Source organism: Brachyhypopomus gauderio, chromosome 4 (genome assembly GCF_052324685.1).
Source record: "Brachyhypopomus gauderio isolate BG-103 chromosome 4, BGAUD_0.2, whole genome shotgun sequence".
NCBI lineage: Eukaryota > Metazoa > Chordata > Actinopteri > Gymnotiformes > Hypopomidae > Brachyhypopomus > Brachyhypopomus gauderio.
The window spans coordinates 36,756,967-36,777,338 of NC_135214.1; the positions used below are offsets into that span (position 1 = coordinate 36,756,967).

A 20,372-nucleotide genomic window follows, 5' to 3' on the forward strand; every position below is an offset into this window, starting at 1 on the left:
CCTCAAACATCCGAGTTCACTACCACTCTTGGGCACACTGAAGCAGTCTTGGTGATTTGACTGTTGTAAATTTCATTATTGACTCTGACCTCTCATGTAATGTTACTAGTTTTACTGATGAACTGAGACTTTCTTCATCAGATGCTGAGAAATCGCTGTGCACTTTTATTTAATCAAGATTATTTGAATATAGCAGTGCTCCTCTAATTGGACGCTCTAAAAAGCAATTTAATAAACTCCTCCTTGTAGCAGCTGGAGTCGTTTGGACGTCTGACCACATTATTCCTCTTGTTCCAAATTTCTCCTAAAAAACATCAGTTATGAAACAGCCTTGCAGTTTTAATCTCAGAGTCTCAATTTTAAAATCCAGATTAAAGACTTTTTACTCAGACTTTTGGGTGACTGAATAAAACAGTCATTGCATCAGACCACCTCAGGTGATCCACCCTCAGACCACCAGACAATCCATACCAGGCCTGGAGAGGTAAAAAAAGTAAAATGAGGTCAAATGAGACAAAATGTTTAAAAGCTTGGTTACTATGTACATTCAAACAAATGTGTTTCCCTTACACATGTGATTGACAAATTAGTGTGAAAGGGTATCAATATTTTTGCTTCTACATGGGTTTAGAAAGTATGACAAGGGCACACAGCTGATGTGATGGTCTGTGTGTCCAAGAGAATTTATGGAGCTCTCTCTTCCTGGGTTCTCTCTCTCTCTCTCTCTCTCTCTCTCTGTATTTCTGCGTACGTTCTCAGCTGTGGTCTTTTTGCTCTATGGCAATGTGATAAAAGTCTGGCATTTTGTTTTTCGTGTGATGGACCTAGCATTGGAAATCTGATTGTTGAGAACTTGTACTTTCTTATGGAGAAAACTGATTCGTAACTCAAATGCATCGCTTCTCGACACTCCTTCCGGAACGAATTCGTGTCGAGTTCCGGAGTTCTACTGTGTTATACCCTGCACTGAGCTATTTGAGAAGTGAGTTTCTTTAGATTCTCTATATTTTGGAGTCAGACACTTTATTTACGCATGTTAATCCTTCTTCTGCACCTATTTCTGTCTTGGTTATAGGCAAGCAGGTAGTGTAGTTGAATATCAGAACTATAATCACTACGGGGACATCTGAAATATTCATATTGCCAAACCAGGAAACAACAAAAGCAAGTGCTAGCACATTCATAGTGTTCAAACCGTGAATGAAAAGGCAGCTTCTCTGTGTTTTACAGAAGTTTAGTTTACATGCCGTCATACGCTGACACATACGCTGAGAAGAGCAAGATGTATTAATCCATAATCATAGTCATTACAACGGTCCAGGGTCGTATAGCCAACAGGTAAATCAGGGCAAGACATTTTAATACAATACTGAAATATACACTGAAGTACATAATAATCAAAGACAAACTAGGACACTAAGAGAGGGTCTTTAAAGACACAAGGTGCAGGAACATGGGTTCATGTGCGAAAAGACCAAAGCAGATAAGCTCAAACCAGGAGGCACATATACAGACACAAGGAAACTAAACAAGACAAACTTGAAACTAACAACAATGAGGCATGAACTTAAATGATGGGGTCTGAATATTAAAACCAAAACATCACTTCACATGGAAAATAAAAACACGAAAGGAAACTGAATGATAGATGGCGCAGGGCCAGGTGTGACGGAGCAGTTCAATGCTTTAAAATAACTGTTTAAAGCTGTTTAAAGCACATACTACTGATACTCTGATGGATTTGTTGAGAATCCCCTCCCACGTCCTGAAAACACCTTCAGTGCAGCTCATACATATTCAAGGAGAATAGCTGAGTACATAAAAGAATCTAAAATGAAAATAGAATGAGATTATATGAAAATTCTCATATAAACTATATATAATATTCTCTCTCCAGGTTATGGTTAGGGTTAGTTCATAACAGCAGGGAGTTTGTTTTACGAAGTTACAGTTCTTATTATTTTTATGAACGGCGGGTTCACATATCACCCTGCTGTCTGAGACATAACCTCATCCTTTAAATCCTTCTCTTTCATCAAGCAGGCTACTCTCAATGAGGTCCTGTAGGTGGGCGAATGTGGGCCTGTCTTGGCTGTTCAGGGCCCAACACTGCAGCATCATACTGTAGACCTGCACAACACACAAGAACACAGCCAGTGATGTCTCTGGACTCGCCAGTCCAGACTCACAGTTCTGACATGAATACCAGGAAGGTGGTTAAAGGCTATTCTGGCTCCAGGTTAATGTCAACAGAGCCCCAACAACCAAAACAATCCAGATCTTCCAGTTTGATTGGGATAAACGCCTGTTAGTTAACTGCATTAATGTAACTGATCCACACATAATGATAGAAAAGCTTTTATACACACCCAGTACTTTCAGTCTGGTAAAATCAAATGAGTACCAATATGTTTCACTTATTTAAGTCGTGCTCAGTCTGTGATGCCACGGTGGTGTGTGTGCTCTTACCTTTGGGGGGCACTGTTGGGGTGGTGGCAATCTCCAGTTGTCCTTCAGAATGTTGACGAATTGAACAGCCATCATGGGGCCTCGAATGTCGCCCCCTAGCTGCTGCAGAGCGAGCTGCACAATCACACACACACACACATTATACTGTTGGCAGTCTGGACACTGTGTGTAGTTAAATGTCTCTCAGGACATCTGTTGCTCTGTTGCTGTTATAAACAAACGTGTTAAACAGGTTGTGTGTGTGTTTGTGTGTGTGATGTTGGTTTGTGGGGTGTGTGTAATGGTCTTTGGGTGTGTGTGTGTGTGTGTGTGTGTGTGTGTGTGTGTGTGTGTGTTTGTGTATGTTGGGGAGTGTTTGTGTGTGTTGGTGTGCCTCTAATTTTTCACACACCCTTTTTGGGTTTCCACTCAGTTCGCAGAATGAAAACAGCTCGTGCAGAACAACACCGAAACTCCACACATCTGACTTATGGGAAAATAAACACTCGGAGATGGACTCTGGTGCGTACCTGTGCAGAGAGATGAGCAGCATACCAACACAGATCCACAGAGAGAAGAGCAGCATACCAACACAGCTCCACACAGGAAAAACCTGTGGCCGCTGTTCTGTGTCATTTTCATTAATTTTTACTAAACAATGTCTGCAAAGCGGTCATAGTTCCCAAAACTCAGTGTGCACTGTGGAAGCTAAACATTCATTATGTGGATAACATCAAAGAATCACTCCAGACATGTTTTAGTCCGTGTGCATTACTACTTCATCTACTCTAGCAGATCCTAAACCCTTGGCTAGGATGTGAGGTGTGATGTTCACCAGAAGATGGGGCTTTCTCCTCCATTTTTCACTCTGTAGTACTCCTGGTCAAACGGGATGATCTTCGTCAGGCCAAAGTCAGCGATCTTCACCAGTGTGTCACTTGCTACCAGAATATTTCGCGCTGCTAGATCCCTGTGTACGTAACGCAGACTCTGCAGATACTCCATTCCCTACACACACACACACACACACACACATATATATACATACACACACACAAGCACACACACACACACACAACGCACGCATACACACACAATGCACACAAAAAACACACACAATGCACATACACACACAAACACGCACACACGCACAACAACAGAATGAACAGTGAGTGTGTGCATGTCACTGCAAGGGTAGAACCTGTGCTGTACTGTGTGTGTGTGTGTGTGTGTGTGTGTGTGTGTGTGTGTGTGTGTGTGTGTGTGTGTGTGTGTGTGTGCGTGCGTGCGTGCGTGTGTGTGTGTGTAATCTACCTTACAGATCTGTGAGGCGAACAACAGCATCTTTTTGCTGCTTATGTTGTGTTTATTCTTCTCCATGTAGCCAATCAGAGTGCCGTAGGGGAGGTACTCCATCACCAGCCTCACACTCAGACGACCTATGACCCAGGAGGGGCAGAGTCATGTTCCTTTACACATTCATGTGTGTTTCACAGGAGATGGTGTGAGGTTCACAGCACAGTACTGAAACTAAAGGCTACATATCATCCTATCACATCAGAGTGTTACTGTATAGGAGCATTTTATTGTATTTTATGTTAAAATGTATGTGGCTGTAGTGCCGATTGTAGTTCTGCTCCATTGATGTTTATGTAGCTGTAGTGCAGGCTGTAGTTCTGCTGGACTGATGTTTATGTAGCTGTAGTGCAGGCTGTAGTTCTGCTGGACTGATGTTTATGTAGCTGTATTACAGACTGTAGTTCTGCTCCACTGATGTTTATGTATCTGTATTACAGACTGTAGTTCTGCTCCACTGATGTTTATGTATCTGTATTACAGACTGTAGTTCTGCTCCACTGATATTTATGTAGCTGTAGTCTAGGCTGTGGTTCTGCTGGACTGTCTCACCTGCACTGTAGCAGATTCCCCTGTATTTGACAATGTAGTCGCAGTGCAGTGAGCTAATAGTCTGGATCTCCTTCTGGAAGTCGGCCATGTTGGACTGCTTATTGTGCTGCAGTTGTTTGACTGCCACTAGCTCCCCTGTGTTGTCCCCCAGTGGATCATAACGACACAGCTCCACGTTGCCAAAGTTACCCTAAACACACACCAGTTATACTGCAGCCTTACTGTCTGAATTGCTGTGATTACGAGGCTACAGTAACAGAGGTCAAACGTCTGTCCTCTCAGACAGAGCATAGAAATCAGCTGTTGGTCTATTTTATTAATGTCATATTTTTAACTGAGATTCAGACCACGACTTGACACAATGTTGTCCTCTAGCGGTCACCAAGTGTCAGTACCGTAATTCACAGTAATGAATCTAAAGTGTAATGTTGCCATCTAGTGGTTAATATATGTGACTACATGTGTGCTCACCTTCCCCAGAGGAGAAATAAAACGTAGGTGCCTCTCTTCAAACATGTCATGTTGCTGCTGTTTGGGCATGTTCATTCCTCCCCAAAAACCTGCTCTCTCTGGCAGCGTGCCAGACGCATGCAGGATCTCATAATCTGGAAAGATATAAATGATTTGGAACTTTTAGTCAAAGCAACAGTGTAATTCCTAGAGCTCCTCGAGGTGATGGTCTGAACACATCCAGTCCAAATGAACATCTTAAGCATCTTGAGTATTGATGACAAAACAACAGTTCACAAAACTACATTTCACAGACGTCTGTGTGGCCAAGGTTATGTCAGTGAGAGCAGAGCAGCGTTGTTTGTGTGTGGTTTGGGGAGCGGGTGTCCTGCCGTCACCTGACGTGATGAGGCTGTTGAGGTGTCGTATGATGGCCCGGGAGGACGGTCGCAGGTCCGGCAGGTACTGCATGCATTGTGATATCAGCTCGGCCAGTTCGGTCCACTCCAGATGGGGCAACTGAGAGCCACGCACATAAAACTCCTGCTTCTGCTCACACAGCAGAAGAACAGGGTTCAGAATTCACAAAACAACTGAATTTAGCAAAAAAATGAAACATTCTTCAAAACAGCACGATGTATGCGAGTGAGCTGCAGGTGTCTCACCTGTGTGGGGTCAAGTCCATGCAGAGGGACCCCGCCCCCATTAAAGATCTCCCAGAGAGTCGCACCAAAGCTCCATTTGTCACTCTGTTGCCCCAGTTCCAGGGTCTCCAGTACCTCTGGGGCTACCCACGGGATTCTGTCTAGAACCACTGTGAACGCACACACACACATACACACACACACACACACACACACACACGCACACATACACACACACAAACATACACACACACATACATACATACACGCGCACACACACATACACACACGTACACACACACACACAAACACACACACACACACACAAACACACATACACACACATATACACACACAAACATTCACACACACACACACACACACATACACACACGCACACACACACACACACGCACACACACACACATACACAACAATGTAATTTCTGCCATTTTGTACCTAGTTCTAAAACTGCACAGCTGCTCTGACCTGTTACCCAGAGGCAATATATTATTGATGTAGCATAATTGTTTATGTAAGGTGTTGTTTGTGTAGGTGGTGTTTGTGCAGATGGTGTTTGTGCAGGCTGGTGTTGTGCAGGGTGGTGTTTGTGCAGGCTGGTGTTTGTGCAGGCTGGTGTTTGTGCATGCTGGTGTTTGTAGAGGTGGTGTTTGTGTAGGGTGGTATTGTGCAGAGTGGTGTTGTGCAGGGGGGTGTTTGTGCAGGGTGGTGTTTGTGTAGGTGGTGTTTGTGCAGGGTGGTGTTTGTGCAGGGTGGTGTTATGCAGGCTGGTGTTGTGCAGGCTGGTGTTTGTGCAGGTGGTGTTGTGCAGGCTGGTGTTTGTGGAGGTGGTGTTTGTGCAGGGTTGTGTTGTGAAGGGTGGTGTTTGTGCAGGTGGTGTTTGTGCAGGGTGGTGTTGTGCAGGGTGGTGTTTGTGCAGGTGGTGTTTGTGCAGGGTGGTGTTTGTGCAGGGTGGTGTTTGTGCAGGGTGGTGATGTGCATGGTGGTGTTTGCGCAGGGTGGTGTTTCTGCAGGTGGTGTTTGTGCAGGGTGGTGTTTGTGCAGGGTGGTGATGTGCAGGGTGGTGTTGTGCAGGTGGTGTTTGTGCAGGTGAGGTTTGCGCAAGGTGGTGTTTGTGCAGGTGGTGTTTGTGCAGGGTGGTGTTTGTGCAGGGTGGTGATGTGCAGGGTGGTGTTGTGCAGGTGGTGTTTGTGCAGGGTGGTGTTGTGCAGGGTGGTGTTGTGCAGGTGGTGTTGTGCAGGGTGGTGTTGTGCAGGGTGGTGTTTGTGTGATGTTGGTGCTTACCCTCTTTGCCCAGCAAGGCCACACTGACTCCAGGGTCACTGAGCTTGATGAAGGGGGGCGTGTCTGAGCTGGCGTCCCCCTCCCGCGCCAGCAGCAGGTTCTTTGCACAGATGTTGCCATGTACAATGTTCTTCTCCTCCTGAACGCAGCAGAGAGCTTCAATTTAGCCTCACTACTGTTATTCTGGATACTGTAGGACAACAGCAGAGTGGAGCATGTGGGCCTGTCCGGCTCTGTCTGGCTGTGGTTCTGTCCGGCTCTGTCTGGCTCTGTCTGGCCCTGTCCAGCTCTACCAAGATTTCACATTTTCATCTTTTTATCCATATATTTTGGGTTTTGCAGCCCATGATCACCTCTGAAGTAATAATGAATGAAACAATGTGGTTTTAAAGTGTTACATTTCTGTTAAATATTATCCTAACTCATCCTGGATCAGCACACAGTGAAATGAAAACTCTGCTAAATGAAAGCTTGTGCTGGACTAAAAATCCAATTTTAAATGATTTTTAAAATCATTTAAGCCCTTTGGACTTAAAAAATTTTTTAAGTCCTTTGGAGCAATCTCGACACAATGTGTGTCAGGTGCGTTCGGCTAGGCTAGCAGGTAAACATTCAGGCCTTTTAGCTTGAGCACAAAATTAGTAGAGCAGTAATATTAAAATCTGGAACGCAAATCCAAATTTGGCCACTTTTGTCAACATGTTGGCTCCCCCTGACTCCTGGATAAAGGGGGGTGGGCTGGAGGACCCGGAGGACTGGGAAATGAACACCTGTGTTCCAGAACCTTCTGAGAACCACATCTGCAGCACCACAGCCCTATGGTTAGACCGCTGAAGGATGTGTTTGTATGGCGTCCGGATTTGTCTTACCAGGAAGTTGAGAGTGCAGGCGAGCTGCTTGGCCACGTCCAGCATCCAGCGGAGCGAGACCGCCGACCTCTTCAGGTACAGGTCCAGAGCACCATGCTTCACAAACTCCTGGACCATGATGTCTGCAGAGGTCACAGTGGTCACAGGAGTCAACCAGCACCTCGTTAAGCAGAGCACTGTCAGCACTTCAGCACACTGTTCTTCACAGAAGCTTCTCTCCTCCACGCCCACTCAGAGGGCTCTCCTCCACACTCCTGGCCACACCCACTCAGAGGGCCCTCCTCCACACTTGTCTTGGTCTAATCCACTCTCAGTTCACAGAGAGCTTTGTACATGATGAATTATACGAGGTGGTTAAAGCAGGGCACCACAGCTGCTGCCGTAACAACGCTCCTGTTAAAAGGCTTGCCACAGCTTTTCAAAATTCCAGTAATAAATCATTAGTGTGATTCTCAACGTGTTATTACCATGATTCATATCAAGTCATTAGAGTGATTCCTAATGAGTCATTAAAGTGATTCTTAATGAGTCATTAGAGTGATACTGTTCTGCAGGTGTTTTATGAACACAAATTCATTGAGCCTCCCTTTAAGAAGAATAAGAGAGGAGAGGGGAGGGAGGGAGGAGAGGGCAGGGAGGAGAGGGGAGAGAGGAGAGCTGACAGGAACATACTTTTGGATTTGTGGACACTGACTCCGTAGACCAGCAGCAAATGCTTATGTGAAATCTGGCTCATCAAACTTGCTGCTTCGAAGAAAGACTGGAAAACAAGTATGAGTGTAAACACATGAATGGAGGTTAACTCACCATACACCATAAATTCTAGTAATACAGGACACTATACTCACTAACTCCTCCTAGTAATACAGGACACTATACTCACTAACTCCTCCTAGTAATACAAGACACCATACTCACTAACTCCTCCTAGTAACACAGGACACTATACACACTAACTCCTCCTAGTAATACAGGACACTATACTCACTAACTCCTCCTAGTAATTAGGGTTGTCCCGATCCGATATTTGGATCGGATCGGCCGCCGATATTAGCAAAAAATGCGTATCGGTATCGGATCGGCAGACACGAGAAAATGCCGATCCAGACTCCCGATCCAGTTTTTTAAAGTCCGATCCCGGTTTTCCTGCGCACCCATTTAGATAATCTATTCCAGTTTTTGCTAGTGAGAGTAAAATCCGGTCCGCATTTTCCAGCACACCTTCAGCACACGAGCGTAGTTTCTGCCCCAATTTAGCTCTGTGTGTAAATTTGAAGTTATCGGTCAGTTGTGTGGGATTATTTTACCTTAAAGGATGACAAAGACGAAGAGGTAGAGTGCAACATATGCCACAGTAAAGTCAAGCGTTGTGGTAAAGCTGTAAGAACTTTTAATACCACCAATCTAATCAAGCATTTAGCGAAATACCACCATAAACAACATGACGAGTTTCTAATGAAAACCGAAGACAAAAAGAAAGGTCCTACACAACTAACACTGGCAGAAACGTTTGAATTGAAGGGAGTGTATAGATGGGGATGGAGCAGCAAAGTGTGGAGTAGAAGGCATTTTGCTTTTAATTAGTTTACGATATGTGCACGGACTTTTTTTTAAGCTTTGGTTTACACTTGTTCAAGAGCACTGATGGATGTTAATGTTAATGTTAATAATAGACTATTTTCCACTCAGGTTGTGTGTTTTTTTTAAAATATAATTTACAATATTATTTGCACTTGTGGCTTTTTAATCCTTGGTTTACTGATGCTATTTCTGTTTGTTATTTAATATTTTGTCTATTTTGAGTTTATTAATTGCTAAATAAACAGGTCAGTTTCTCCTTACCAACCATTGTGTATTATTCAAACACACCTAATTCAGCTGGCTACTTGTTATCAAGAGTAAAACGCTTTTCAACAAAGTAAGTTGGCTAAATAACTTTAAACTTTAATACATGCTCGGATAGGCCGGTATCGGTATCGGCCGATATCGATATCGGATCGGAAGTGCAAATAAATATCGGTATCGGATCGGAAGTTCAAAAAGCTGGATCGGGACATCCCTACTAGTAATACAGGACACCATACTCACTAACTCCTCCTAGTAATACAGGATACTATTCTCACTAACTCCTAGTAATACAGGACACTATACTCACTAAGTCCTAGTAACACAGGACACTATAATTACTAACTCCTCCTAGTAAAACAGGACACATTGTTCACTTACTCCTCCAGTAATACAGGACACAGTACTCACTAACTCCTCATAGTAATACAGGACACTATACTAATTTATTCATCCTCCTAGTAATATAGTTGACAAACCTCCCAGCTGTTTTTGTGTTCTGCATCCAGAACCTTCAGGAGGACGTCTGTGGTATGTGTCTCTCCATCACGCTGGTCTTTTTTGGTTCCTCGATAGACGTGTGTAAAGGAGCCCTGTCCCAAGCTCTCGCCCTGCCTCGAGGAAAGCGAGACATCATGACCCTCACAGTCCAGGACACGTGATCACTATCCTCTCCTCAGTCCAGGACACATAATCACTATCCTGTCCTCAGTCCAGGACACATGATCACTATCCTGTCCTCAGTCCAGGACACGTGATCACTATCCTGTCCTCAGTCCAGGACACGTGATCACTATCCTCTGCTACTGACTCTCCCACACCAGCTTCAGAAACTAGAAAATACACTCTGCTGAGTTTGAGAAGAGTGTCTCACCCAGATGAGGTCCTCATGTCGGATCATGTGGAACTGTATGTGGCTGGGTCTGGGTCTCTGTTGGGGAGAGGAGCTCGGAGCCTCCGCCACACTGCTGTTACGGATGATGATGAGATTGGAGAGCTCTGCAGCAACAGGCACAGTGTTACGGAGGTTACAGCGCACACAGTGTTACGGAGGTTACAGCGCACACAATGTTATGGAGGTTACAGCGCGCACAGTGTTACGGAGGTTACTGCGTGCACAGTGTTACAGAGGTTACAGCGCGCACAGTGTTACAGAGGTTACAGCGCACGCACAGTGTTACGGAGGCTACAGCGCACAGTGTTACGGAGGTTACAGCACGCACAGTGTTACGGAGGTTACAGCGCACACAATGTTATGGAGGTTACAGCGCGCACAGTGTTACGGAGGTTACTGCGTGCACAGTGTTACAGAGGTTACAGCACGCACAGTGTTACAGAGGTTACAGCGCGCACAGTATTACGGAGGTTACAGGGCGCACCGTGTTACGGAGGTTACAGCGTGCACAGTGTTACGGAGATTACAGCGCACAGTGTTACGTGCAGTGCCAGGGGCCATCTGATGGGGGAAGACGTGGGCGAAGACTTGGGGGAGGACGTGGGCGTACCTTTAGCTCGGGGTGGACAGCAGCGTCCCAGACTAACGGGGGTGTCGGAGAGCAGCAGTGTGTTGTGCTGGTAGTATTGCACCAGCTCTCTCAGACTGCAGAAAGAGCTGTGCACACCAGCCAGGTGAAACCTGTCACTCTTCTCTATCAGACAGTCTCTGTAGTCGACCCCGAGTGGCGTCTGAGTGCACACACATACACACACACACACACACACACACACACACAAAAATGAAATGAAATGTGCCATATTTTGTCAATTGTGATTTTTACACCCCAATCGAAATTTGTCCTCCGCTTTTAACCCATCTGTGCAGTCAGAACACACACACTAGTGATTACTAGGGGGCTGTGGATCACACATGCCCAGAGCGGTGGGCAGCCCTAGCCCGGCGCCCGGGGAGCAGTTGGGGTTAGGTGCCTTGCTCAAGGGCACCTCAGTCATGACCTGTCTGGGAATCGAACCCACGACCCTCCGGTCACAAGACCAGTTCCCTAACCGCCAGGCCATGACTGCCCCAAACAGAATCTAAATTGCAGCTTTTTAAACTTATGGTGGTGTGCTGCCCGACGCGGGATTCGAACCGCCATTGTCCACATGCATTGTGGCTGGGAGCACCTTGCTCTACCCATTGAGCTAATGGGCCTGACACACACACACACACACGCAGCAGTTGTAAGTTGATAACAGAGGAGATATGAAGATGTTCCACAGAGGCTGAAAGGATAAGAATGTTGCTGGTTTCTCTGCATGCTGGCGTGGTCATGTATAAGGGGTGGGTACCTCTAAGCAGACCATGAGGAAGAACTTATCAAAGTCCTTGGGGCTGTGACGCAGGAGACACATGCCCTTCTGCACCCCTGCTTTCTTCAGCTTGTACACTGCAAATTCTGACCTGTGGGTAGGACGATTGACATTGTGATGATCCGCTCCATTACTGAGCTTTAATGTAGTCTGGCAGTGTAACTGTGAGGTGTTACTGAGGTTTAATGAGGTTTAAAGATGTAACTGTGAGGAAGATGTTCCTAAGTCACTTGCGTGATGGGCCCATGACACAGGTTGTGCAAGTCTTGCAGGAGACTAGGCGGAGCGACTTCGGAACAGAAATAGTGGCTGGAGTCTGTGGTGAGTCTGAAATAGCCATCAATTAGGGACACTAAAGACAGGGCTTCCTCCTGGGTCCTAAACTCCATCTCCTGTTGGGGGACCAATCAGAAGAGACAAGTTGAAGAAAAGCCATTCTCATACACCCTGTTCTGAGCCAGGGTAGCCCAGGTGACCCTAGGTGACTGCATGCACTGTCATACACAGTTGCACTCTGGGTAAAGGTGTTGTTTGTGTAGCCTTGGTTACACAGCTAAGTGGACATCTCATTTCAATCTCACATTTATTTGTACATCTCTAACCCTAACCACAGCATCACACAGGGTCAGACAGCATCACGCAGCATCACACAGGGTCACACAAGGTCACACAGCATCACACTGAGTCATACAGGTTACACAGGTTCCTGTAACCAGGAGGTGCATTCAGATACTGTGAGCCTTCATAGCTCCACTCACCAGATTTCTGTCGTCTTGGCGAGTGATGGTGACCACTCGCCCCTCCGCGGGACGCTGGCCATGACACACACGCTTCGTGTTGATGTCTGTGATCTGGGGGAAGTCACAGAAGGTCTGCCAGTCCTGTGCAGCCAAGAGCAGAGTAGGAGGTCACAGCACACCTGCACTGCGACAACGGTTACCTGTCTGTCTAAAACCTGCAGCGGTTACCTGTCTGTCTAATACCTGCAGCGGCTACCTGTCTGTCTAAAACCTGCAGCGGTTACCTGGCTGTCTAATACCTGTAGCAGCTACCTGTCTGTCTAATACCTGCAGCGGTTACCTGTCTGTCTAATACCTGCAGCTGTTACCTGCCTGTCTAATATCTGCAGTGGTTACCTGGCTGTCGTCGGGGCGGGTCTGGATCCCTCCCTCCCCAGACACCCTCACCAGAGTGAGAGTCTGTGCATCGGCACGCTGGCGCCATCCGGGTCGGCAGGTGGCGAAGCACTCAGAGCCGTAGTGGGGCTCCAACGCGCTGAGCTCCATCAGGTACTTCAGCTTTAAACTCCGCTCCCCTGCCGGACAGCGACTCAACTTCCTGAGGAAACGTTTCAGCATCCGGCGGATCTGGTAGCGAGCCAGGCGGCTCATGCGCTCGATGTCCTCACGGTGTGTCTCCGGGAGACATGACTTATAGCTGGAAGACAGAGGGCCATCTATTATCACACAAACTCATCAAGATGTCACAAGTCTTCCTTTGTAGATAGACCAATTTAATTGGATGTCCAGGAAGAGCTGTAACTACTGCAATCTGCCCCCCAGACTGAAACCTTAACCTTCTGATACTTTTCATATACACACTTATATACACTTATATATATATACACACACACACACACACAGTTGTATATACACACACATACACACACACACAGCTGTATTGTACACACACACACACACAGCTAACCTCCAGCTCTGGTCATATATGCACAGTTAACCTTATTACTAACGAGTTCCACTGAGGCTGAGGTGAGGTTGTCATGGACACACAGTCTGCCAATGCATCAAGCACCTCAGAATGAGAGCTGAAAGTTGCAGGTTAGTTGCAGGTTAGTATATACATCAGGCACCTGATGGTCTTGCACACTTCCCGTGGACTGCGGTTCATTTCTTTGGCCCGCTGCCAGAGGTCCAGAACAGCCATCCCCAAACACTCTTGCATGGCGCTGCGTGGGGGACACACTCCTCCACGGCAGGAGATGAAATCGCTCCGTGACTGCAACATCAGTGTGGAATCAGCACAGGCCAAGTGAGACAATGACCATATTGTTCTTTCTTTCTTTCTTTCTTTCTTTCTGACATACACAGATACAGATATGCGTGCATGCGGGGGAGACCCGTGTGACCTCTGGATGGGGTCCAGAAAGCCTCTTTTCTCTGATGAAATCGTGTGAATGTGTTTGTCTGCAGGACAGGACGGTCCAGACAGTTCAACAGTGGCCCTTTGTGAAGTGTGTTTGATGTACCTGAGCAAAGAGATAGTCAATGACACAGTAGTCCAGCACGGCACACACCCTCCCGGGAGTTAGACTGTAGCGGTACGTTGCTTTAGAACCCTGGCCAAACCAGCCAGAGAAGAAAAACCTAAACACACACACACACACACACACGCACATTTTTTAAAAACATACATCGTGCTGATTCATCATGCGGAAATCATTGTCATCCTACAAAAGTGTTAACAAACCCAGAAAAAATAAGTTATGCATCTGGAAAGAGCTGAATGAGAGACGCAAAGAACAGTGACACCAGAGCACAGTGACTCCAGAGCGCAGTGACACCAGAGCACAGTGATCCAGAGCACAGTGACACCAGAGCACAGTGATCCAGAGCACAGTGACACCAGAGCACAGTGATCCAGAGCACAGTGACACCAGAGCGCAGTGACACCAGAGCACAGTGATCCAGAGCACAGTGACACCAGAGCACAGTGATCCAGAGCACAGTGACACCAGAGCGCAGTGACACCAGAGTGCAGTGACACCAGAGCACAGTGATCCAGAGCGCAGTGTCACCAGAGCGCAGTGATCCAGAGCACAGTGACACCAGAGCACAGTGATCCAGAGCACAGTGACATCAGAGTACAGTGACACCAGAGTGCAGTGACACCAGAGCACAGTGATCCAGAGTGCAGTGACACCAAAGCGCAGTGACTCCAGAGCACAGTGATCCAGAGCACAGTGATCCAGAGTGCAGTGACACCAGAGCACAGTGATCCAGAGCACATTGACACCAGAGCGCAGTGACAACTGAGCGCAGTGACACCAGAGTGCAGTGATCCAGAGCACAGTGACACCAGAGCACAATGATACCAGAGCGCAGTGACACCAGAGCACAGTGATCCAGAGCGCAGTGACACCAGAGCACAGTGATCCAGAGTGCAGTGACACCAGAATGCAGTGATACCAGAGCACAGTGATCCAGAGCGCAGTGACACCAGAGCGCAGTGATCCAGAGCACAGTGACACCACAGCGCAGTTATCCAGAGCACAGTGACACCAGAGCACAGTGATCCAGAGCGCAGTGACACCAGAGCGCAGTGATCCAGAGCACAGTGACACCAGAGCGCAGTGACACCAGAGTGCAGTGACACCAGAGCACAGTGATCCAGAGCGCAGTGTCACCAGAGCGCAGTGATCCAGAGCACAGTGACACCAGAGCGCAGTGATCCAGAGCACAGTGACACCAGAGCGCAGTGACACCAGAGTGCAGTGACACCAGAGCACAGTGATCCAGAGCGCAGTGACACCAGAGCGCAGTGACACCAGAGCACAGTGATCCAGAGCACAATGACACCAGAGCACAGTGATCCAGAGCACAGTGACATCAGAGTACAGTGACACCAGAGTACAGTGATACCAGAGCACAGTGACACCAGAGCACCGTGATCCAGAGCGCAGTGACACCAAAGCGCAGTGACTCCAGAGCACAGTGATACCAGAGCGCAATGACACCAGAGCACAGTGATCCAGAGCACAGTGATCCAGAGTGCAGTGACACCAGAGCGCAGTGACACCAGAGCACAGTGATCCAGAGCACATTGACACCAGAGCACTGTGATCCAGAGCACATTGACACCAGAGCGCAGTGACAACTGAGCGCAGTGACACCAGAGTGCAGTGATCCAGAGCACAATGACACCAGAGCACAATGATACCAGAGCGCAGTGACACCAGAGCACAGTGATCCAGAGCGCAGTGACACCAGAGCACAGTGATCCAGAGTGCAGTGACACCAGAATGCAGTGATACCAGAGCACAGTGATCCAGAGCGCAGTGACACCAGAGCGCAGTGATCCAGAGCACAGTGACACCAGAGCACAGTGATCCAGAGTGCAGTGACACCAGAAAGCAGTGATACCAGAGCACAGTGATCCAGAGTGCAGTGACACCAGAGCGCAGTGATCCAGAGCACAGTGACACCACAGCACAGTGATCCAGAGCACAGTGACACCAGAGCACAGTGATCCAGAGCGCAGTGACACCAGAGCGCAGTGATCCAGAGCACAGTGTGCACCACAGCACAGTGACACCAGAGTGCAGTGATCCAGAGCGCAGTGACACCAGAGCACAGTGACACCAGAGTGCAGTGATCCAGAGTGCAGTGACACCAGAGCACAGTGATCCAAAGCACAGTGACACCAGAGCGCAGTGACCCAGAGTTTGACAATTTGAGAACAAAATGCATGTTCTTCCAGCTATTCATGAGGTATTGATAATTGTTTGAAAACTGTTCGAAGCTTTACTTTTTGTATTTATTTAGAATATATTTACCAGTATATTATATTAAGTATATTTATTTAGCAGTTATTAGCACTGTTAGTGCTGTTAGCACTGTTAGTACTGTTAGCACTGTTCTTACTGTGGTCACACACAGAAACAAGTGTGTGTGTGTGTGTGTGTGTGTGTGTGTGTGTGTGTGTGTGTGTGTGTGTGTGTGTGTGTGTGTGTGTGTGTGTGTGTGTGTGTGTACCAACCGGACTCTGTAGTGGACAGTAACATTCTCTTCACTCTTGAACACATGGGTTGGTGGATACCAGTAGGAAAGTTCTTCTGATGCCAGAGCAAACAGGCTAAGGTAGATGGGAAGGATGCCTGCCTCCAGATCACCATGGTAACAAATAACAGCCCAAACAACACAATCACACAGCGTGCACGTTCCTGACTCACTGTCTGACTTCTGCACGGTGTCATGTCAGCAGATGCCGTACAACATACATTGTCTGCAAATGTATGTTATAATATTTTGACTCGTGAATATTTAATGTACTATTTTAGTCAGAGATTAAAAAGGTAGAAAACAACACCATGAAAAAACAAGACTAATATACTATGTAGTCATTGAAACAATGTAAGGCTGGAGGTTTGTGTGTGGCCTGAGAGTTTAACTTTTGCAGAGATATTCTAATTCTCCAGATATATGCTAATTCTCCAGAGATATGCTAATTCTCCAGAGATATGCAAATTCTCTAGAGATATGCTAATTCCCCAGAGATATTCTAATTCTCCAGAGATATGCTAATTCTCCAGAGATGTTCTAATTCTCGAGAGAGATTCTAAATCCCAAGAGATAATAAATGCAGGAGTGAGTCCATGTAAAAGCGTCTTCACACAGGAGAGAAGCTATCTTATCTTATCTTATCTTTTACCGCAGGTTTTGGCAGCCAGCACGCAGATATTCTCGGCGGTGATGTGTCCCGCAGGAATGGTGAGCGTGCTCTCGCTTTTCGACGTTGGGCTGTAGTATAATCGCACCAACACGGCAGACTCGCAGCTGGACTTTTGGCTCGCTGTGCGCTCGCTGTTGACCAGCGGCACCCTCTCCTCCTCGCTCAGATCCATCCCGCCATAGCCTGTGAAGGGATGAGAGCTGCAGTGATACGACAGACGGAGATCTACCGAACATCTCAACATGAGCGGAGAACCGCTCATGCGTCACGCTCTCTGCCCATCACCAGCACATGAAACCGGTGGTGCAGACCTGTACCTCTACTTCAGTTTCACTGTGGTCTGTTACTGTAAACGTATACAAACATATAAAAACATATAAAAATGATAAAACGTCTTCCTTTAACAACATAGCTGCTGTTCTGGTAGTTCTGCTGTGACTACGCTGAGAGACGCGTCCTGCGCGATGGCAGCACCGTCATCACAACTTCAGCGTCTGCTCCGGACTTTCCGTGGGCCCACGTACCGTCCTGGTACTTTCCCCAGGTCTGTCATATTTTTCAGTATGTACAGCTATTACCAGTTAGGCACAATAATGATCGCATCGAGAAAAGGTCTGTTGCAGAGTATCGCAAAAAGCAGCCTGACTTGAAGGAAGTTCAGATTGTATCCTGGTTTAGTTCATTTCAGTAGTGCTATTATGTCACACGCGCACATTGTTTAGTTTACTTATTTACCACACGTGCGTTATTATAAAATAATCTCAAACAATAAAATATACAAAGATTTCATCTTACTTCATCTAAGCAGGTCTAGGCAAGAGTGGTGCTTAAGGTGCACTGAATATCTCTGATATGGTGGTATTCATGAGAATTTACCTTTATTCATTAATTCATTTAAACATTAATTAGATTACTTAAATAGGGCCATATGTGATATAATAATAATGTCAAACTGAATTCAACATTCTGACTGTAGCCACCCTGTCATGAGAGCCCGTAGATTCCTGAACCAAATGGAAGGCCTAGTGATGGCTGCTGAATGTCTTCCTATGGGCAGTTTCAACAAAGAACTACATTTATATATAAATTCTCACGCTTCACAGCTAGAAAATCCAGAGATTTTACCTTCATCAATGTGGTGGGTGAGCTGATGTTCACCTCCTGGGTGAGGACAACGTCGTCTTCTCTGCTGTGTTGTGTCGACCTCTACACACTACATGCTCCGCTCCCTGGGGGAAGGGTTGCAATCGCACTGATTTCCGGTATAACTAAAACCACACACACACACATCTCTGCCTCTCTGTTTTAAGCAACATGCTCTCACTTAGCCTTTATTCACTTCAGTGAGACATATCAGAGAAGAGGACTTCATGTGTACGTGATCTGGAGAAACTCAAGTTCCCTTTTCCAGAACACTGCGTAATGCTGCCAGTATGACGCTGTGAAACATTACCCATAGATGAACAGAGAAAGAGGATGAATACGTTATATAGATAAATAGATAGATAGATTAAAATATTAAAATATACTGATAAACAGAAACACCCAGTAAGCCTTGCAGGACGTGTATGTGTGTGTGTGTGTGTGTGTGTGTGTGTGGGAGTGTGTGTTTTGGCCACAGTTCAGACAATGTTTTCTGTGTGCGAGAACATGAAACTGTGGTTTTCTCTCTGCACTAGCGTTCAGTCTTCTACTCATTTCCGCTAGAAGAGAGAGAACAAGACTGAGCTGTTATGAAACTTAGCTTTACAGGCCACAACCATTTTCTGATAGTATGAAGATGATTTGAGGAGATATCATCCTGCCACAGAGACGTTCTAGTCAGCTGGGGCTCATAAAAGGGAAAAATATTTAGAAACAATTAGAAACCAGTATGATTAAAATGTAATTTCAATGAATCACCTCACAACTAAGGAGTAATATATTGTTTATTCTCATTAACCATCATTCACTGTGTTTAGGCAAGACTTTCAACACTTGTAAAGGAGCCCAACTCAGCAAACACTGAATTAAATGAGAAACAACATCAAAGCATTCAAACTACCAAGAACAGTGCATGCATCACGTGATCCTACTGGCTGGGGGTTGCCATGACGCTGGCCTTACTTCTGTTAACCCTTTGACAGGCATCTCAGCAGAACTGAGGACTCTACAGCTATGTAACAATAAGACTGTAATCTTAGCAGAACTGAGGACTCTACAGTTATGTAACAATAAGACTGTAATCTTAGCAGAACTGAGGACTCTACAGCTATGTAACAATAAGACTGTAATCTTAGCAGAACTGAGGACTCTACAGCTATGTAACAATAAGACTGTAATCTTAGCAGAACTGAGGACTCTACAGCTATGTAACAATAAGACTGTAATCTTAGCAGAACTGAGGACTCTACAGCTATGTAACAATAAGACTGTAATCTTAGCAGAACTGAGGACTCTACAGCTATGTAACAATGCCACAAAACTGATTCTATTTACTTCCAATAATAAGATTTTAGAACCATACCAATAATTCTACTGTCATATGTCATACTGTCATTGGAAAACTTCACCAAAATGCTTTGTTTTTTTTTTTAAAGATTTTAAGAATATATGAATACTGTGTATCTATCACTGTATTTGTCACTCTTTTAGCTAATGATTGTGTTCAAGAGTTTAACATCCTAACATTTGATCCTCAGCTTGAAACGACACGTTTTATCAAATGAAAACTACAAATGAATTTGTAATGGCTTTTCTTAACTCGACCTTTTAATTTATTATATCAAAAGCTAATTTTGTGTACATTTAGAACCTTACAGAACTAATGCTGTCCTTTTTTTTTAGAAGTGAAAATGAAAGTTGCCTATGGGACAGGTGTGGTGCAGGTGCACAGGGTTGCCACGGGGTACTGATCCAGAGATGAAAGACATGGTGACTGCAGAGTATTCAACACTCCAATCAGAAGATCTGAAGATAAGGCCATGATGGACCTTCACACTCAGACTTCACCTAGGAATCTAGAGCATGCACAACTGAAAAGGAACTGTATCTGTTTATGTCAGACAGACAGACATACAGCCAGCCAGCCAGACAGTGTCTTGCATAAGTGGCAACTTAAAAGCTCTGGAGTTCAGCACTTCTG

General features: G+C 45.9%; 1 protein-coding gene and 1 long non-coding RNA gene across 2 annotated transcripts; one reads left to right on the forward strand and one right to left on the reverse strand.

The window, feature by feature from the left end:
- Window positions 1-1,343: 1,343 nt before the first annotated feature.
- On the reverse strand, window positions 1,344-18,511 carry jak3 (Janus kinase 3 (a protein tyrosine kinase, leukocyte)). The gene is made up of 24 exons (XM_077004407.1): window positions 18,374-18,511; window positions 17,228-17,431; window positions 16,556-16,673; window positions 14,046-14,163; window positions 13,650-13,795; window positions 12,916-13,216; window positions 12,538-12,660; window positions 12,014-12,171; window positions 11,759-11,870; window positions 10,975-11,155; window positions 10,344-10,468; window positions 9,949-10,080; window positions 8,297-8,384; window positions 7,625-7,746; window positions 6,756-6,894; window positions 5,472-5,620; window positions 5,205-5,355; window positions 4,828-4,961; window positions 4,357-4,546; window positions 3,763-3,887; window positions 3,284-3,456; window positions 2,861-2,978; window positions 2,470-2,583; window positions 1,344-2,130 (listed from the first exon to the last, which is right to left on the reverse strand). The coding sequence occupies exons 2-24, from the start codon at window positions 17,418-17,420 to the stop codon at window positions 2,011-2,013; spliced, it is 3,330 nt and encodes a 1,109-aa protein (XP_076860522.1). The 5' UTR covers window positions 17,421-17,431; window positions 18,374-18,511; the 3' UTR covers window positions 1,344-2,010.
- LOC143513247 (uncharacterized) lies at window positions 17,359-20,329 on the forward strand. Its single transcript, XR_013130618.1, has 3 exons — window positions 17,359-17,792; window positions 18,352-18,510; window positions 20,075-20,329. It is a non-coding gene; the product is annotated as an uncharacterized LOC143513247 (long non-coding RNA).
- The last annotated feature ends 43 nt before the right edge of the window (window positions 20,330-20,372 follow it).